The sequence below is a fragment of the Salmo salar genome, chromosome ssa04 (genome assembly GCF_905237065.1).
Source record: "Salmo salar chromosome ssa04, Ssal_v3.1, whole genome shotgun sequence".
NCBI lineage: Eukaryota > Metazoa > Chordata > Actinopteri > Salmoniformes > Salmonidae > Salmo > Salmo salar.
The window spans coordinates 13,394,449-13,409,971 of record NC_059445.1 but is presented as its reverse complement, the minus strand read 5'-3'; the positions used below and the strand labels follow the sequence as shown (position 1 = coordinate 13,409,971).

General features: G+C 42.5%; 1 protein-coding gene across 8 annotated transcripts in view; it reads left to right on the top strand.

The window, feature by feature from the left end:
• inpp4b (inositol polyphosphate-4-phosphatase type II B) overlaps nt 1–15,523 on the top strand; it is a 253,535-nt gene that overhangs the window by 235,653 nt on the left and 2,359 nt on the right. For 7 of the 8 annotated variants that reach the window (XM_045716543.1, XM_045716550.1, XM_045716545.1 and 4 more), the window contains 8 exons: nt 1,055–1,230; nt 2,585–2,708; nt 4,950–5,076; nt 6,303–6,443; nt 8,242–8,339; nt 9,429–9,541; nt 10,354–10,508; nt 14,361–14,574. In XM_045716543.1, the coding sequence (XP_045572499.1) occupies nt 1,055–1,230; nt 2,585–2,708; nt 4,950–5,076; nt 6,303–6,443; nt 8,242–8,339; nt 9,429–9,541; nt 10,354–10,508; nt 14,361–14,544 (1,118 nt within the window). In that variant the 3' untranslated portion in view covers nt 14,545–14,574. Of the gene's footprint in view, nt 1–1,054; nt 1,231–2,584; nt 2,709–4,949; nt 5,077–6,302; nt 6,444–8,241; nt 8,340–9,428; nt 9,542–10,353; nt 10,509–14,360; nt 14,575–15,523 lie in introns of those variants that run through there. The other variant, XM_045716544.1, reaches the window with a different exon arrangement.

The window sequence follows — 15,523 nt, the reverse complement described above, 5'->3', positions numbered from 1 at the left end:
GTGGAGTGGTTGAAAAACAAGTTTTAATGACTCCAACCTGAGTGTATGGAAACTTCGGACTTCAACTGTATATCAGTCCACTACAGAGGTCTATATGGTCGCTAATAATAGTAAAGGCCCAGTGCACTACTTTTGTGAGAAAAATATATTTTCAAAAAAGTATATATTTTTGTATTAGTATATATTTTTGTATTAAGATTTTTAGGGGGTACTGCAGCCTCCTGGTCAGCTTTAGTCTGTCAAGCCAGACAAGCTCTTATCCTTTCACGTCTATGAAAACAGTCAGTCTGGGAATGCACCAGGAGACATGGAACAGTCATTATGAAACACCAGCCTCTTGGGTTCCTACTGCAGTATCCAACAGTCATTATGAAACACCAGCCTCTTGGGTTCCTACTGCAGTATCCAACAGTCATTATGAAACACCAGCCTCTTGGGTTCCTACTGCAGTATCCAACAGTCATTATGAAACACCAGCCTCTTGGGTTCCTACTGCAGTATCCAACAGTCATTATGAAACACCAGCCTCTTCGGTTCACTCCACTTGACCACTACATTCTCAAACCTCAGTGACTAAAACTGGATGGACTTTCTGCCTTGACCCCTGCCTTGACCCCTCTGATGTTTGACAGATGTCTGCTTCAAGTCAGTTTTGAATCCACAATTGTTTCTAAATTGGAGACCCTAGAAGCTAAACAAACTGTCCAAACTGTCCAAACTATCAACAAACAAAGGTCTATCTTGTAACAAATATGCAACCAAATTAGATGTGTTAGAGCTGCAACCAGCTGCAAAACATTTCTCAAACATTTAAACAAACCACTGAGAGGATTCTCAGTCCTTGGAGAACATACCGTAACTGAAGTTTTTAATAATTCTTCAGGGTGGCAACATAACATTTTCATCAACAATTCTCATCGTCTTTAATGCTGATGCATTTCTAGGCTCCGTAATCAGCACAACTAGAGATGTAGAGAAATCAAGATTCCAACATAATCTGTGTAACGTATGGTTCTCATGTCTTCTCCTGTCATGTCTCCCTTGTATGTTGCAGAAGGGGATTGGCGGGAGCAGCTCTGCCCCCTGGTGGTGAGGTTGAAGGAGTGCATTGCTGAGGTGGTGGTGCGGGCCAGGAGGGCCATGACTTTCGTCCTGCTGCAGGAGGCTGCCTGCAGCATCCCCCAGGGACTGTTCCTCAAGCAGAGGAGGGATGTGGTCTTCAGTCAGGCGGTAGGTGGCCACCTGTGAAGTGAGGACTCCGCTTAGGAAACAGCCTATAGATATTTGTTGCAATTGATTTGTCCTGTCAAGGCTCTCCAACCAATGCCAACGTTTTTCAGCTGTTAGGAAGCTAGTTATGATGTACAGTATCAAACCACCATTCAACGGCATGTTTTTGTTTACATCATTTACACAAGAGATTAGTTAGCATTTCACTGACTATGTTTCTGCTGAAACACGGCTCCTAGTCCTAGCATATGCAGTAATTGGAAGTGATCCAGCAAGTCTTTGAAACTGATCCGGCAGCAGCTCAGACTACTTGCAGGAAAATTACATTCAGAGATTGTTTGAATTACCTTGTGACCTAGATAAACAGGTCGTATATCAGCTGATAATGCCTGAGAATGTCATAATGTTCCATACATAATCTCTGCAGCAGGGGGTCAACTCAGTCCACAGTTGGGCGGTAGGCTTTTGTGTGAATTAGGGCTGACCCCCATTAGTTGACTGGAATGACATGGACCTCTGCATTTATTTTTAGCCAAGGGTTTCTGTAATTACACAAAGACAAATATAATTGTGCCCATCTCACTAATCCATTCCGAAGGCCTAGACTAAAAGCCAATTTATGTTTGATCTGAAAATGTGGTCGGAGGCTCCATATGGAAGGTGTGAGGCAATTATGGAGCCTCCAGAGGCATGCAGAGGCCAAATCGAGCTCTGTATCACATCATCATACACCTCTTAAATGTTGTAACAATGCAGAGGGCTCTGTATAGCTCTGCATTGACATGATGGGTTGACGGTAGTTGGGGCCAGTACATCCTGTATAAACACAAACTCACTCCTTTGACAACTTCCTTCACAACAGCTCTTCACTGCTCCGTGAAGCGCAAGAAGTATGAATGCCCTGATTTCTGCAGAGGCCGTATCGCCGTAAATGCTGCACGGCCAATGCATATATCGGATTGACCATGCAGCACCCAGATGCACAATGCACTTCTCTCTCCAGAAAGAGCTCTCTCCCGCCAATTTGTGCACATTCATTTTTCACAACTTCATTGTGTGAATTGTTTACGGTTGGTTGTTAGTGTATATCCCATTTCATTACATATATCACCAGTAGTACATTTACCATTATTAATTCCTATAATTTCTAATATACAATGTTTGTTTGGTTATGGTCATTTCTGTTAATGCATTCAATATATTATTATTCCAGTCTTCCTGTTCTTATTGTCGGAGTAGTGTGCTGTGTTGCTTTTTGATTCAACCCTGACGATGTGCCATGTTGCTTTTTGATTGAACCCTGTGTTTGTGTGTGTGTGTGTGTGTGTGTGTGTGTGGGGGTGTGTATGTGCAGCTAGCTGCGTTGGCGTGTGGTTTCGTCATGAGGCTGTACGCGGGGATGGAGGATAAGGGCTTCCTCAGGCAGCTCCACCTAGTGGGCCTGGTGGCACAGTTCGAAAGCCTGCTAAGCACCTACAGTGAGTACTTTAGTAGGGTCAAAGGTCAAATGTCTTACACACTGAGTTCTTTTTTTGCATTTCCATCCCTAACAGTGAAGTTTAGGATTGAGGGAAGGTAAGCTCATATGAGATCTGTGTCTAAGGGTAACTTTTACCCAAAGGATTACCCAATGTCAAAGGTCCTTCAAGACTAAGAAAGAGTACAGGAAGTTGTATAACATGCTTTTATACAGTAACACACAATTAATAAAGCTGGTACCATTTGATCATTTTTTGTGCGTTTGTCATAATTGTGCATTAGCATGATAGAATGTGTAATGCAGTTTAAAACCATTATATTTCCATGATCCACATCTATACCATGGTATAAATTAGGCAATACCATTGTATTATTTAGGTGCATGGCAGTACTATCATACTTCAAAGCTAAAACCATGGTACATTTCCATGATTCAGATCTATACCATAGTATAAATTATGCAATACCATGGTCATATTTAGGTACAATGGTGATTCCATGGTAGTACCATCATACTTCAAAGCTAAAACTATGGTACATTTCCGAGATTAAGACTGTACCATGGTATTAGTGAAAATACAATAGGATTACCATGGTATGAATGAAAGTACCATAGTGGTACCATGTGTCTTTGGCTATGCCGGATTAAGTGATATGACATGCTATTCTATAAAATCATTTCTCTGTTATTAATCATTTCCCTGATTAAGCTAACCAGGTAAATAATTAACTAGAAAGTCGGGGCACCACGAAAGAATGTTTATAGAGCTGTTATCTTCCGAATAAACTCTTAAAGACCTAGTAATCTTTTACATCAGTAGCAGTCAATATTTAATTGTCACTTTATTTAGTCTCATCTGAAAGTTTTAAATTCTTGGTTATCTTCACGAACCCTGGCTAACAAGTTGAATCAGCAATACAAAATTTGGTTGAATTTTTTATTTACTAAATACCTAAATAATCACACAGAATAACATCTACACAGAATGGATCATACATTGATTACAAATTATGTCATAAAGAAAACGTCCCTGGTGGCCGGAGCCGACATGACGGCTGGTTACACAAAGGAAAGGGGGTTGGGTTTGAATGAAAGAGCGGGAAGACTGAGGAACAAAGGGAGACGCTATGTCTCTATCGGGCCGTAGGCAGCTACTCTATCGTAAATACAGAATCTTATGCATTCTAAATAACCCCCCCATTTGGAAAAGGTAAATGTAATACATTTTTAATCTGAGCTGTGCTTCGATCGGTTGGTCGTAGATGGGAGGCCGGGTTGTCTAGTGGTGAAGACTGTCTAGTGGTGAACTGGAGCGTGGTAGAATGGATACTCTGTCCGTCCTCTCCTAGCCCACGTTTAGCGGGCGGAGGGGGTAGCACTTCTTTAGTGAATAAGAGTTCAAAGTTCATACCAAGTTGCCATACTTTAAACTCATGCTATATTCTGGCTGGTATAGTCGAAATTCATCCTTCCGGCGTGTAGGTCGTCACCTTCACATTGAAATTCGACGCCAATTTCGTTAGGTTCTTGCTGATGTTAGCTTAGTTCTGTAGGTGGTCTTTGTCCTTTCAACGTGGGGACTACCAGTCTTTGGAACAGGAAGTTACATTTTTGTCTAGGGGCTTATATACTTATATATCTCATCAAAGAGATCACATTTATTTTGTGAGATAGCAAATACTGTAGAACTTCTGCGATCAAGACAGGATTAAAAAAATTGCTTCAGAAGATAACAAACCACTTTTCTTGTAGTTACTTTCTTCTGAACTTGTTTATATTACTTTCTAGTACTGTTTATATTACTTTCTAGCTAGTTTACAGAGTATCTAGCTAACTATCCAGCTAGCTCTGTAGCTATGAATTGTTAATCTTCCATTGTTTAGCTAAGTAGCTAGCTGGTTGATGTTTTCCCTTTGTAACCAGGGCAGATTTAAGCAACAATCACCTCCCTAAATGCTGTTTACATTGATATCCATACTGAATGAAGCAGTTATGAGACCTCATGGGCACCGTTTCACTACATTTAAGGGGGAATTCACCTTCAAATTATTTGTGCAACTGACTTAAAGTTAAGGAAACTTTAAGGGAAACGATAAAGGGAAAATTAACTTAAGGTGTTTTATGCAACCGGGTCCTATTGCCTGTTTTGTTGCCCAGTGTATTTCTCCTACTATGACCAGAACAGATTGTCTACTTCAAGTGAACAGGAAGTAACCACTAATTGGTGTTGCTGTTACAGGTGAGGAGATTGGCATGCTAGAGGACATGGAGGTGGGCATCTCAGACCTGCACCGGGTGGCCTTCAAGATCACTCAGGCCAAGACAGACGACCCCTGTGACCTGCAACCTGTAGTCATCGGCAGGCGGTGAGACTCTATTACCCAGCATCCTTTAACCAGTGGTTTTGGCATTACAAGGGAAATTGCTTACTGTGGCTTTTTTTTATTTTTTATTTTAGATCAGCTTGGGGGCTTCATATATCATATCATACTGTAATACATTATTATTGATCCCAACTTGGCAAATAGTTTTATCAGGTGTATAGCTTTTCCTATTCTTTCTTGGACAGATCTCCGTAAACATAACTGGTACTGTATAGTCTGTCGGGAAGAAATGAGACGGGTGGGATAATGACTAGTGTTAGATCCTATGTTTGAGGTTTCTTCGTTCTGGTTCCGCTCCTCGTTCTAGCATCTCTTCTCTTAACACGTATGGACCCAGAACTTAATCGAGCAGCTGACCAATTACATGAGACTTTAGTTCTGGGTTACCCAAGATTTTCCTATTTGACCAATTCTACCTACTGATTGAGGTGGTGAAGATGGTAGTCTAGTTTTTCCCGAAGCAGTAGACATACTGCAGCGAATTTGGGAGCTAACCAGGGTTGAAAAGTCCTTAAACATTTATTTTCCATCTGACAATAATGAATAGGTTAGCTTCCACATGACTTACAGTGAGCCATTTCCAGTTATCCAGGCTGATCTACTTCAAGTCGATTGTAATAATAAAACACCTGTATTTGATTGGTCGTGACTCGTATCATTATTTGGAAATATTCCACTTAAGCCTGACTGTGTTTGTTTAAACAACTGATCCCGTTTCTCAGTTACGGGAGTTGCAACACATTTCTCTCAAAGCTGACGTGCTGTTAACCAGTAAACCTGTCAGATGGGTAATAAATAGTCATGTAATACTATCAGACCAAGCTAATCACTGAGATGTCAAGGCCCAGTGAAAGTTGTGTGGACATCACGCAATCCTACTTACTGTAACTTCAGACTCCACCAAGCCTCTGTTCAGGCTTGTGCTCAGATTTGAAGCGTTAAAAGAATGGGTGAGAAGTGCTTCATAGTTGATGTGTGATGCTTTGATGTCCACGCATATCAAATCTCTGTTTACACTTTCTCTTTCACACTTCGCTCCTCCCTCCCTGCCTCTCTCCTTCCTTCCTTCGTTCTGTCCTTCCTTCCTTCCTTCCTAACTTCCTTCATACCTCCAACTCTCTCTCTCTCTTTCCCATCCTCCCATTCTCCCTTCCTCTCCCTCTCTCCTTCCCTCGTTCCCTATCTCCCTCCCGCCTACCTCCCTCCAGCGACCATTATACTGTAGAAGTGCCATTACCACGGCTGGCCTTCCAGATGTTACCCCATGAGATCAAAGAGGGCAAGGCGTTGCAGGTTTACCCGGTGCTCTTCAACGTGGGAATCAACGAACAGCAGACAATAGCAGACAGGTACCGGAACACTTTTGTCTTTTACGGGCGAATCATATCTTCCACTTTAGTTACAAATGTCCACTTATTCTCCCATTGACATCAGTTCATGATTAAGTGACATTTTGACTGAAGTAGAAGTTCAGTCAACCAGCCTTTACCGATCCCTCAGTTTCTTCTGTTACACACTATGGGAGAGAAAACATTTGTTTTGGATGAGATGATGTTGTCTATAGAGTCATTTCCCATCATGCTTCCAAGGTCATTGTCACCCAGTGTAATGTTATCGCCTTTGGAGCATCGAATAGGATTGTTTCTATCCAGCCGGTAAGCCTGGTTTGAGACAGGATATCTTGGCCATGATGTTAGGCTCACATTCAGAAAGAGACCGTGTTAGTGGTCATTTCATGCAATCATTTCAAGACTGCCAAACCTAAGTCACTTTTGGAATGCACACGATCAGTCTCACTGACCCGTAACTTGTACTTTCATTGTGGAGGGGTCTGTGGATCTGTCGCCGTCCATTAGGACATTCCTCACACGTGATATCTCAGACTTGGGTGAATGATGCGCCATGACATAGAGATCCGCCATTTACAAAATCACACTGATTGTTGTAACGTGGGTTGCTATAGTAATCAACTGACATTCCAAACTGAACAAGCATGTCTCCTGTTCCGTCATAAAATGTGATTCATATATGCAGCCTCTCATGACCAACAAGTTTCTCATAAGGACCTATAAACCTATACGCTCCGCCCATTGGTTTTTCTGCTAATTAGACTTTTTTCCCTCCACCAAAATTTGAAAAAGCTTATCTCCCATAACGACCTATATCATTTCGGTACTTAAAATGAAATTATGCAATAATTGTCACTAACTGACATAAGAAGGAGCACTCCGTCATTCGTGGGGGACAGCATGTTTACTGTGGACTTGTTTTCTCTTTCTCCCTGTACAGATTAACTTGTCCTTTCAGGCTCTCATTCTCCCTGTACAGATTAACTTGTCCTTTCAGGCTCTCATTCTCCCTGTACAGATTAACTTGTCCTTTCAGGCTCTCATTCTCCCTGTACAGATTAACTTGTCCTTTCAGGCTCTCATTCTCCCTGTACAGATTAACTTGTCCTTTCAGGCTCTCATTCTCCCTGTACAGATTAACTTGTCCTTTCAGGCTCTCATTCTCCCTGTACAGATTAATTTGTCCTTTCAGGCTCTCATTCTCCCTGTACAGATTAACTTGTCCTTTCAGGCTCTCATTCTCCCTGTACAGATTAACTTGTCTTTTCAGGCTCTCATTCTCCCTGTACAGATTAACTTGTCCTTTCAGGCTCTCATTCTCCCTGTACAGATTAACTTGTCCTTTCAGGCTCTCATTCTCCCTGTACAGATTAACTTGTCCTTTCAGGCTCTCATTCTCCCTGTACAGATTAACTTGTCCTTTCAGGCTCTCATTCTCCCTGTACAGATTAATTTGTCCTTTCAGGCTCTCATTCTCCCTGTACAGATTAACTTGTCCTTTCAGGCTCTCATTCTCCCTGTACAGATTAACTTGTCCTTTCAGGCTCTCATTCTCCCTGTACAGATTAATTTGTCCTTTCAGGCTCTCATTCTCCCTGTACAGATTAACTTGTCCTTTCAGGCTCTCATTCTCCCTGTACAGATTAACTTGTCCTTTCATGTTCTCATTCTCCCTGTACAGATTAACTTGTCCTTTCATGCTCTCATTCTCCCTGTACAGATTAACTTGTCCTTTCATGTTCTCATTCTCCCTGTACAGATTAACTTGTCCTTTCATGTTCTCATTCTCCCTGTACAGATTCGGAGACATCTCTTTGCAAGAGAGGATAAACCAGAGGAACTTTGAGATTTTAGACAGTTATTACAAATCACTAAGCGATAAGGTGCCATCAGAATGTAAGTGCATCAACTGCCGCTTCAACATCAAAACATCAGAAGTATATAAATGTCATCAATCATCATGCAATAGTATCCATCTTGCTTTTTTATAGAACACATTTTGACTTCGTCCCACAGAAGAAAATTAGTTCTGTATATTGTAACGATCCATGCCCATTTGTATATAAGCAACATACACTGAGTGTACAAAACATTAAGAACACCTTCCTAATATTGAATTGCACTCCCCCCTTTTGCCCTCAGAACAGCTTCAAATCGTCAAGGCATGGAGTCTACAAGGTGTCGAAAGCGTTCCTCAGGGATGCTGGCCCATGTTGACTCCAATGCTTCCCACAGGTGTCAAGTTGGCTGGATGTCCTTTGGGTGGTGGACCATTCTTGATACACACGGGAAACTGTTGAAACCTTGTAGTTCTTGACACAAACCGGTGCGCCTGGCACCTAATTCCATACCCCGTTCAAAAGCACTTCAATCTTTTGTCTTGATCCTACACCCTCTGAATGGCACACATACACAATCCATGTCTCAATTGTCTCAAGGCTTAGAAATTCTACTTTAACCTGTCTCCTCCCCTTCATCTACACTGATTGATGTGGATTTAACAAGTGACATCAATAAGGGATCATAGATTTCACCTGGTCAGTCTGTGTCATGGAAAGAGCATAATGTTTTGTACACTCAGTGTAGTTTTATTACAGACATAAGATACAATGTGTCTTTATTTTACAGTCCAACACACACACACACACACACACACACACACCAGTATTTCCATTTCCCGTCTACCATCGATTCAGCTACTGTAAAATACACCCATGTGGGTCAGATTTGTAGACAGATACACGACCACAGAGATCTACGTTTGTGATGATGTTAATGTTGTTGTTCCACACAACAGCTCCTTTCATCCATCTGTCAGTAGTTTCCATAGATGTCCCCATTCTCGTTGTCAGTGTACCGTGTCTTTATCTTATCAATACCTGCATCCTTCCTGTCGCATGAACACACACACAACTCCTCCTACACCTCTGTCGAGCAGCCAAATGATCCAACCAAACCCAACTCGCGTTTCGTTTCTTTTCACAGGTCTGCCATGTTTTCAAACGCGGACAGACTTGAAAGATTTACTTGGGACCCTGGGCCAGAATGTAGTGACGAAGAAGAGAAAGAATGTGGAGATACTGTGGCTCGCTGGAACGGTGAGGATAGCATAAGATGCATAACAAGTGGATCCATTCTTATACATCTGGTTTGACATCATTCATGCGAACTTGTCACCCTGCTAATGTCCCTACTTATGGAGGTTGATACATTGGTACCCTGAGGAGAAGTTTTGAACTTGTGAATGCAATGCACCTGCTACAAGGAAGACTATATAAACATATTTGACATCTGGCAGAAGGCCATGCAAGGCACCAAATAATCCTGATCATTTAGGGGAAATCTCCCAGAAAATGGGCATCCAATTATCTAATCACATAGGTGGGCATAGAGCAGCAATGGAAGCTACACGTGACCGATTTATATCATAAACTGTATCCAGCCAAACCAATCCGGAACCCCGGATTAATAACACTTTTGATAAAGGAGTAAAGGTTGAACACACACATTCCTTTCCAGCTAATTATTCCTCTGGTATTTGGCTAATGATTCCTCTGGTATTTACAAAGACTTCAGACAGTCTTTGGAAAATGAAAGCAGATCTGTTCTGGTTGTAACTATGAGCTTTCTTCTCTTTCCCTCCCTGGTCTCTGGAATTAGCTGAGCCTTAAAAAGGAATGTGCTCTGGGAAAAATCATATAAGCAGCTGCATAGAAAGTAGTGCACTTTCACTTTCAAAGTGAAAATTATTTTCAGAAGAACAAAAACATGTTTTCATTGAATTCCAGGGTGCTTTTCTTCCCAATTCTACCTCACAGTCAGAGTAGTTTTCAGTTATGCATTATGTTTGAAATAGTTTGTTTTTGTTTACGTTATTGAGGTGTTTTTTTCTGCGTCTCCCTTGGTCCAGATCTGCCGACGGCTGAACGGGATCAGGTTCACCAGCTGTAAAAGTGCCAAAGACAGGACGTCGATGTCTGTAACCCTGGAGCAGTGTGCCCTGCTGAGAGACGAGCACCAGCTCAACAAGGATTACTTCATACGAGCCCTGGACTGCATGCGGAGGTGAGAGAAACTCAACTTTTGGGGGAGAGGTCTTAAAAGTTATTTCCTGATTTATAGTAGGGCTCCTCGCGTTCTCTCTCCTCGCGTTCTCTCTCCTTGCCTCATTCTCAAAAGGAAGGAATGGAGTGGGAAGTGAGCATTGAAGGGGGAAATCTGAGGACAGGATCCTCCAATCTGCTCCACCACTGCTTGCATCACTTCCCTCTAATGTTCTGAGGTGGTCGTGGTGGTGAGTGAATGGGAGGAGGTCTACCTAACGAATCAGAGATGGACTTTTGAGATTCCCCTTTATGTCTCTGGGCCTTGAAGTTGATCGGGTAACCTGGTCAGGAATACTCCTGGTCCTAATTATAAATAAGGTCCAGGAGTCTTTCCTGACTAAGCAACCGACCTCACTGGGGAAAAACTCCAGGCCCTACGTATGCCAATGTTGCCCTATTCAGTGTTCACCGGCACCACCCATTTCACCACCCTAGTTGGTATCAGAGGCCACGCCCCCGCCCTGATAGCCTGCCTCATCCCATCTGACTTGGTCAAAGTTCACATCAGAGCCACGTGTAGCTTCGCATGGGCACTGATTAAATACTTTAGAAATCTGTCATTCCCTCCCTTCCTTATCTCAAATAAATCACTGATCTGATGTGACTGGGTGGGTGAAAGCTACAGTGCTGTATCTAAAGGAACCCATGTTGTCACCTATCCAATGTTGTAAGATCAGTGATAACATATTATAGCATTTCTACAGCATTTGAACAGGGCCTTCAGTGCATCATGATGTCACCCAGGCACATTCCCATAATCCCCCTCTCTACTGTCTGTCCTCATGATGTCAGAAGCCCTCAACCATGTGAACTGAGGTTACCCAGAGATGAGAGCGTACAATTCTGTCAACAGAGAAGTTTGGCAGAAGAACACATGATCACCATAACTATCTTTTTTACATTTATTTATTTAATTATAGCTCTTTTTCTCCCCAATTTTGTGGTATCCAATTGGTAGTAGTTACAGTCTTGTCTCATCGCTGCAACTCCCGTACGGACTCAGGAGAGGCGAAGGTCGAGAGCTGTGAGTCCTCCGAAACACAACCCAGCTATACTGCTTCTTGACACAATGCCCACTTAACCCAGAAGCCAGCCGCACCAATGTTTCGGAGGAAACACCGTAGGCGACCGTATTGGCGTGCACTGCGCACGGCCCGCCACAGGGGTCACTAGTGCGCGATGGGATAAAAACATCCCTGCCGGCCAAACCCTCCCCTAACCCGGACGACGCTGGGCCAATTGTGCGCTGCCCCATGGGTCTCTAGGTCGCGGCCGGCTGCGACAGAGCCTGGACTCGAACCAGGATCTCTAGTGGCAATGCGATGCAGTGCCTTAGACCACTGCGCCACTCTGGAGGCCCACCACAACTATCTTAACAATCAATTGTATTTGGCTAGTGAAGACATAACTATGAAATAACACAAATGGAATCATGTAGTAACCTTGATGACAGCTTTGCACACTCTTGGCATTCTCTCAACCAGCTTCACCTGGAATGATTTTCGAACAGCCTTGAAGGAGAGTTGGGCTGCAGAATGAAGGAAAAGCAGCCAACAAATGCTCAGCAAAAGTGCAAACTCCTTCGACTGTTGAAAAAAAACGTTTCAGGTGAAGCTGGTTGAGAGAATGCCAAGAGTGTGCGAAACTGTCATCAAGGCAAAGGGTGGCTACTTTGAAGAATCTCAAATATAAAATATATTTTGATTTGTTTAACACTTTTTTGGTTACTACATGATTCCATATGTGTTATTTCATAGTTTTGATGTCTTCACTAGCCAAATACAATTGACTGTTAAGATAGTATACAATAGTAAAAAAATTAAGAAAAACCCTTGAATGAGTAGGTGTATCCAAACTTTTGACTGGTACTGTATCTTAACAGTCAATTGTATTTGACTAGTTAGCGGTTATGTTATATACAATGAAAGAAAACATTCGGTATGTGGTAAAGACAAAGTGGTTGCTTGTACTATACACAAAACGCATCCCAAAAGAACTTAGAATAGACTTCATAGACATGTTTTATTCATACAAGCTATTCTTTCCCAGATTTGATGGGCAACTTTACGAGAGTTTTGGGGTGCTTGAGTATCTAAGGAATCTTAGTTTCATCTGCGCACTAACTATAGAATTTCAGCACTTTGCCCTCGAATGGATTCAATGAAATTCAACCTCAAACAAAGAGTGATTATCAGAGCTTGAGAATGGATATGCTTTCCCATGTGTTCCAGTGTCAAGATGGTTCAGACAGAGTGACACTGGAAAATAGCTGTGGCCTTGACCCGTCTATGTAAAGTTGGACCGGTGACTATCAATCTTCAGTAAATACGTTTAAGTACTGAGCAGCTATAAGTATGATGGATCATTCTTTCAACGTAGTTTTGTCGTAATAGCCTGTATACTGTGCGATCACCACATAATGTAAACGGTCAGTTGAACGTGGCTCGTTGTTGATATTCCCATAAGTAAAAAAAAATGTGGATCAAATATCTGGGGAAGTCAAATGCCAGTCTTTTGCCTGCAGAAATCACAGCCACTGCTATCACAGCCACTGTGTGTAACAACATACACCGTGTGTAACAACATACACCGTGTGTAACAACATACACCGTGTGTAACAACATACACCGTGTGTTCACGCGTGAAATGTAACAAGAACATAAACGATACAGCTCAGATGACACCCCGTTCAAAGGCACTTAAATCTTTTGTCTTGCCCATTCACCCTCTGAACGGCACACATACACAATCCATGTCTCAATTGTCTCAAGGCTTAAAAATCCTTCTTTAACCTGTCTCCTCCCCTTCATCTACACTGATTGAAGTGGATTTAACAAGTGACATCAATAAGGGATCATAGCTTTCACCTGCATTCAACTGGTCAGTCTGTGTCATGGAAACAGCAGGTGTTCATAATGTTTTGTACGCTCAGTGTAGGTCATAGTTCATAGAAATCTGGAAACACTGGACCGTTACTTTAACATAAAGTACAATGGTAAGTGATAAATAACACTTTGTCCAAGTGTTTGATTTTGGTCCCGAGGGTTTTGGCCAACAGCCAGTCTTTTCATGTTGTGCGGCAGGTAGCCTAGTGGATAGAGTGTTGGGCCAGTAACCGAGAGCTTACCGAATCCCGAGAGTAACCGAATCCCCGAGCTGACAAGGTAAAAATCTGTTGTTCTGCCCCTGAACAAGGCAGTTAACCCACTGTTCCTAGGCCGTCATAGTAAATAAGAATTTGTTCTTAACTGACTTTCCTGGTTAAATAAATATAAAATGTTCATGAAGCTTGTTTGACTATCTCTCTGTCAATACGTTTATTGCCACTGTTCCCTTATCTTATCCAACATGTATGTCTTGTTTAAATATTGACATGGTCTGAAGCCAAGTGTACATTGTTCTGGATATGTGGGGGTAAGGCTTATCACATTTCCTTAAGTTTTGGGTTGAGATCTTTAAATGTCCCTTTCTGTTGGCTACATGAAATCAACAGGTGCAACAGAACCTATCCAAAGCTTTGTCAGAATAATGTTCAAGTAAATAATTGAAAGAGGAGAGACCCACATAAATGATCGTGCCTGCCTCTACTCGCCCCCTTCCTACTTCAACTCCTCTATTCATGTGGGACTTACACTCTTCCATTCATCTTTCCATTTACGCATTCATCCATTCATGCGTCCGTGCCTGTGTCTGTGCTTGCTGGTTGTCTTTGGCCCGTGTCAGGGGTCTCTCCTTTACTAACCCACCGGTTCTTTCTGTCTATTCTCTGTCTCACCTCCTGCACCTCGCCCCTCGCCCCCTCGCCCTGCAGTCGGCTCACCCAGGGAGAAGTAGTGTGTCAGTGGGATTCGGACCCCGAGGCGGCGTGCTCTGTAGCGGAGAACAAGCCGGCCTCGCGACACTTCTACCCCATCGCCCTACTGCTTGTCAGCTCACACCTGCTGGTCGTGTGGTTAATTTTAAGTCTTGTTTTTCTGCTTGCAAAATATCAATAAAGTTGCTGACGATGTGATGCCATGTACTAACCTTGTGTGTGTCGGGTGGTGATTTTTGTCTGTGCAGCTTGTTTTTTGGGAGGGAGGGAGTATGGAATTTGTGTGATTTCATAGATTTTTGCTTTGAAAGGGTAATTGGGTGGATACATGATTTAATTTGTACAATCAAACACAAGCTTTCGACTGTTAATCCGACTAGCAGGCTTGAGGATTGGATGGAATCGATTTAGAATCTAAGGGATTAAGAAAATAAATTCTCTCCGCTAAGACATATTAGCTTTCTCTATTTTCACAGATACCATACTGTTGAACCTTGGAGGCTTTTTTCCCCCCGTACCAAAAGCATTGGCCATATAATACTATCAGAAGGACTGGAGATAAACAGTTATCTCTTCATGTCAATGACAGAGAGCTAATGTTCCGAGAGCTAGCATTGCGTTCTGGTTGGCTGCTCTGGCACAGATACCAAAGTGCCAGCAGCGTAACTGAAACCGATCACACTGTTACACACTCCAGTGTAAACTCCAAGCAGCTTGAAGGCAGGTTCGTATCATAACCTCCAGTTGACCCCTGTCAGTTGAGGGACCCTCCTCTTCATAGTGACTGTGATTGATTTACTAAGATTCTACATTTAGTAATGTACTACATCTCTTCAACGATTCCTATGTCCTCTGGAATAGTGGAAGTGGAAGCCCCTCACTCTTCTTCCCCACTCCAACTATCTCCCCTCTACTCTAAAGTAGAGCATAGTAGGATTCTGATGAGCAGGGGGAAAATAGAGCCGTATAAATCAGTAGTGATATGCTCCACGACACTTCAAAAGCAGTTGTTTTCTCTCCCTCCGTTAGACTGCTGTTAGTGTGTATAGACGGTTAGACTGCTACTGTTAGTCTGTCTCTAAAACAGCAACTACAGCACAACAGATGTAGGAGTGATCCCAGAATGTAGGAGTGAGCTCCGCTAACAGTGTAGGCACAGC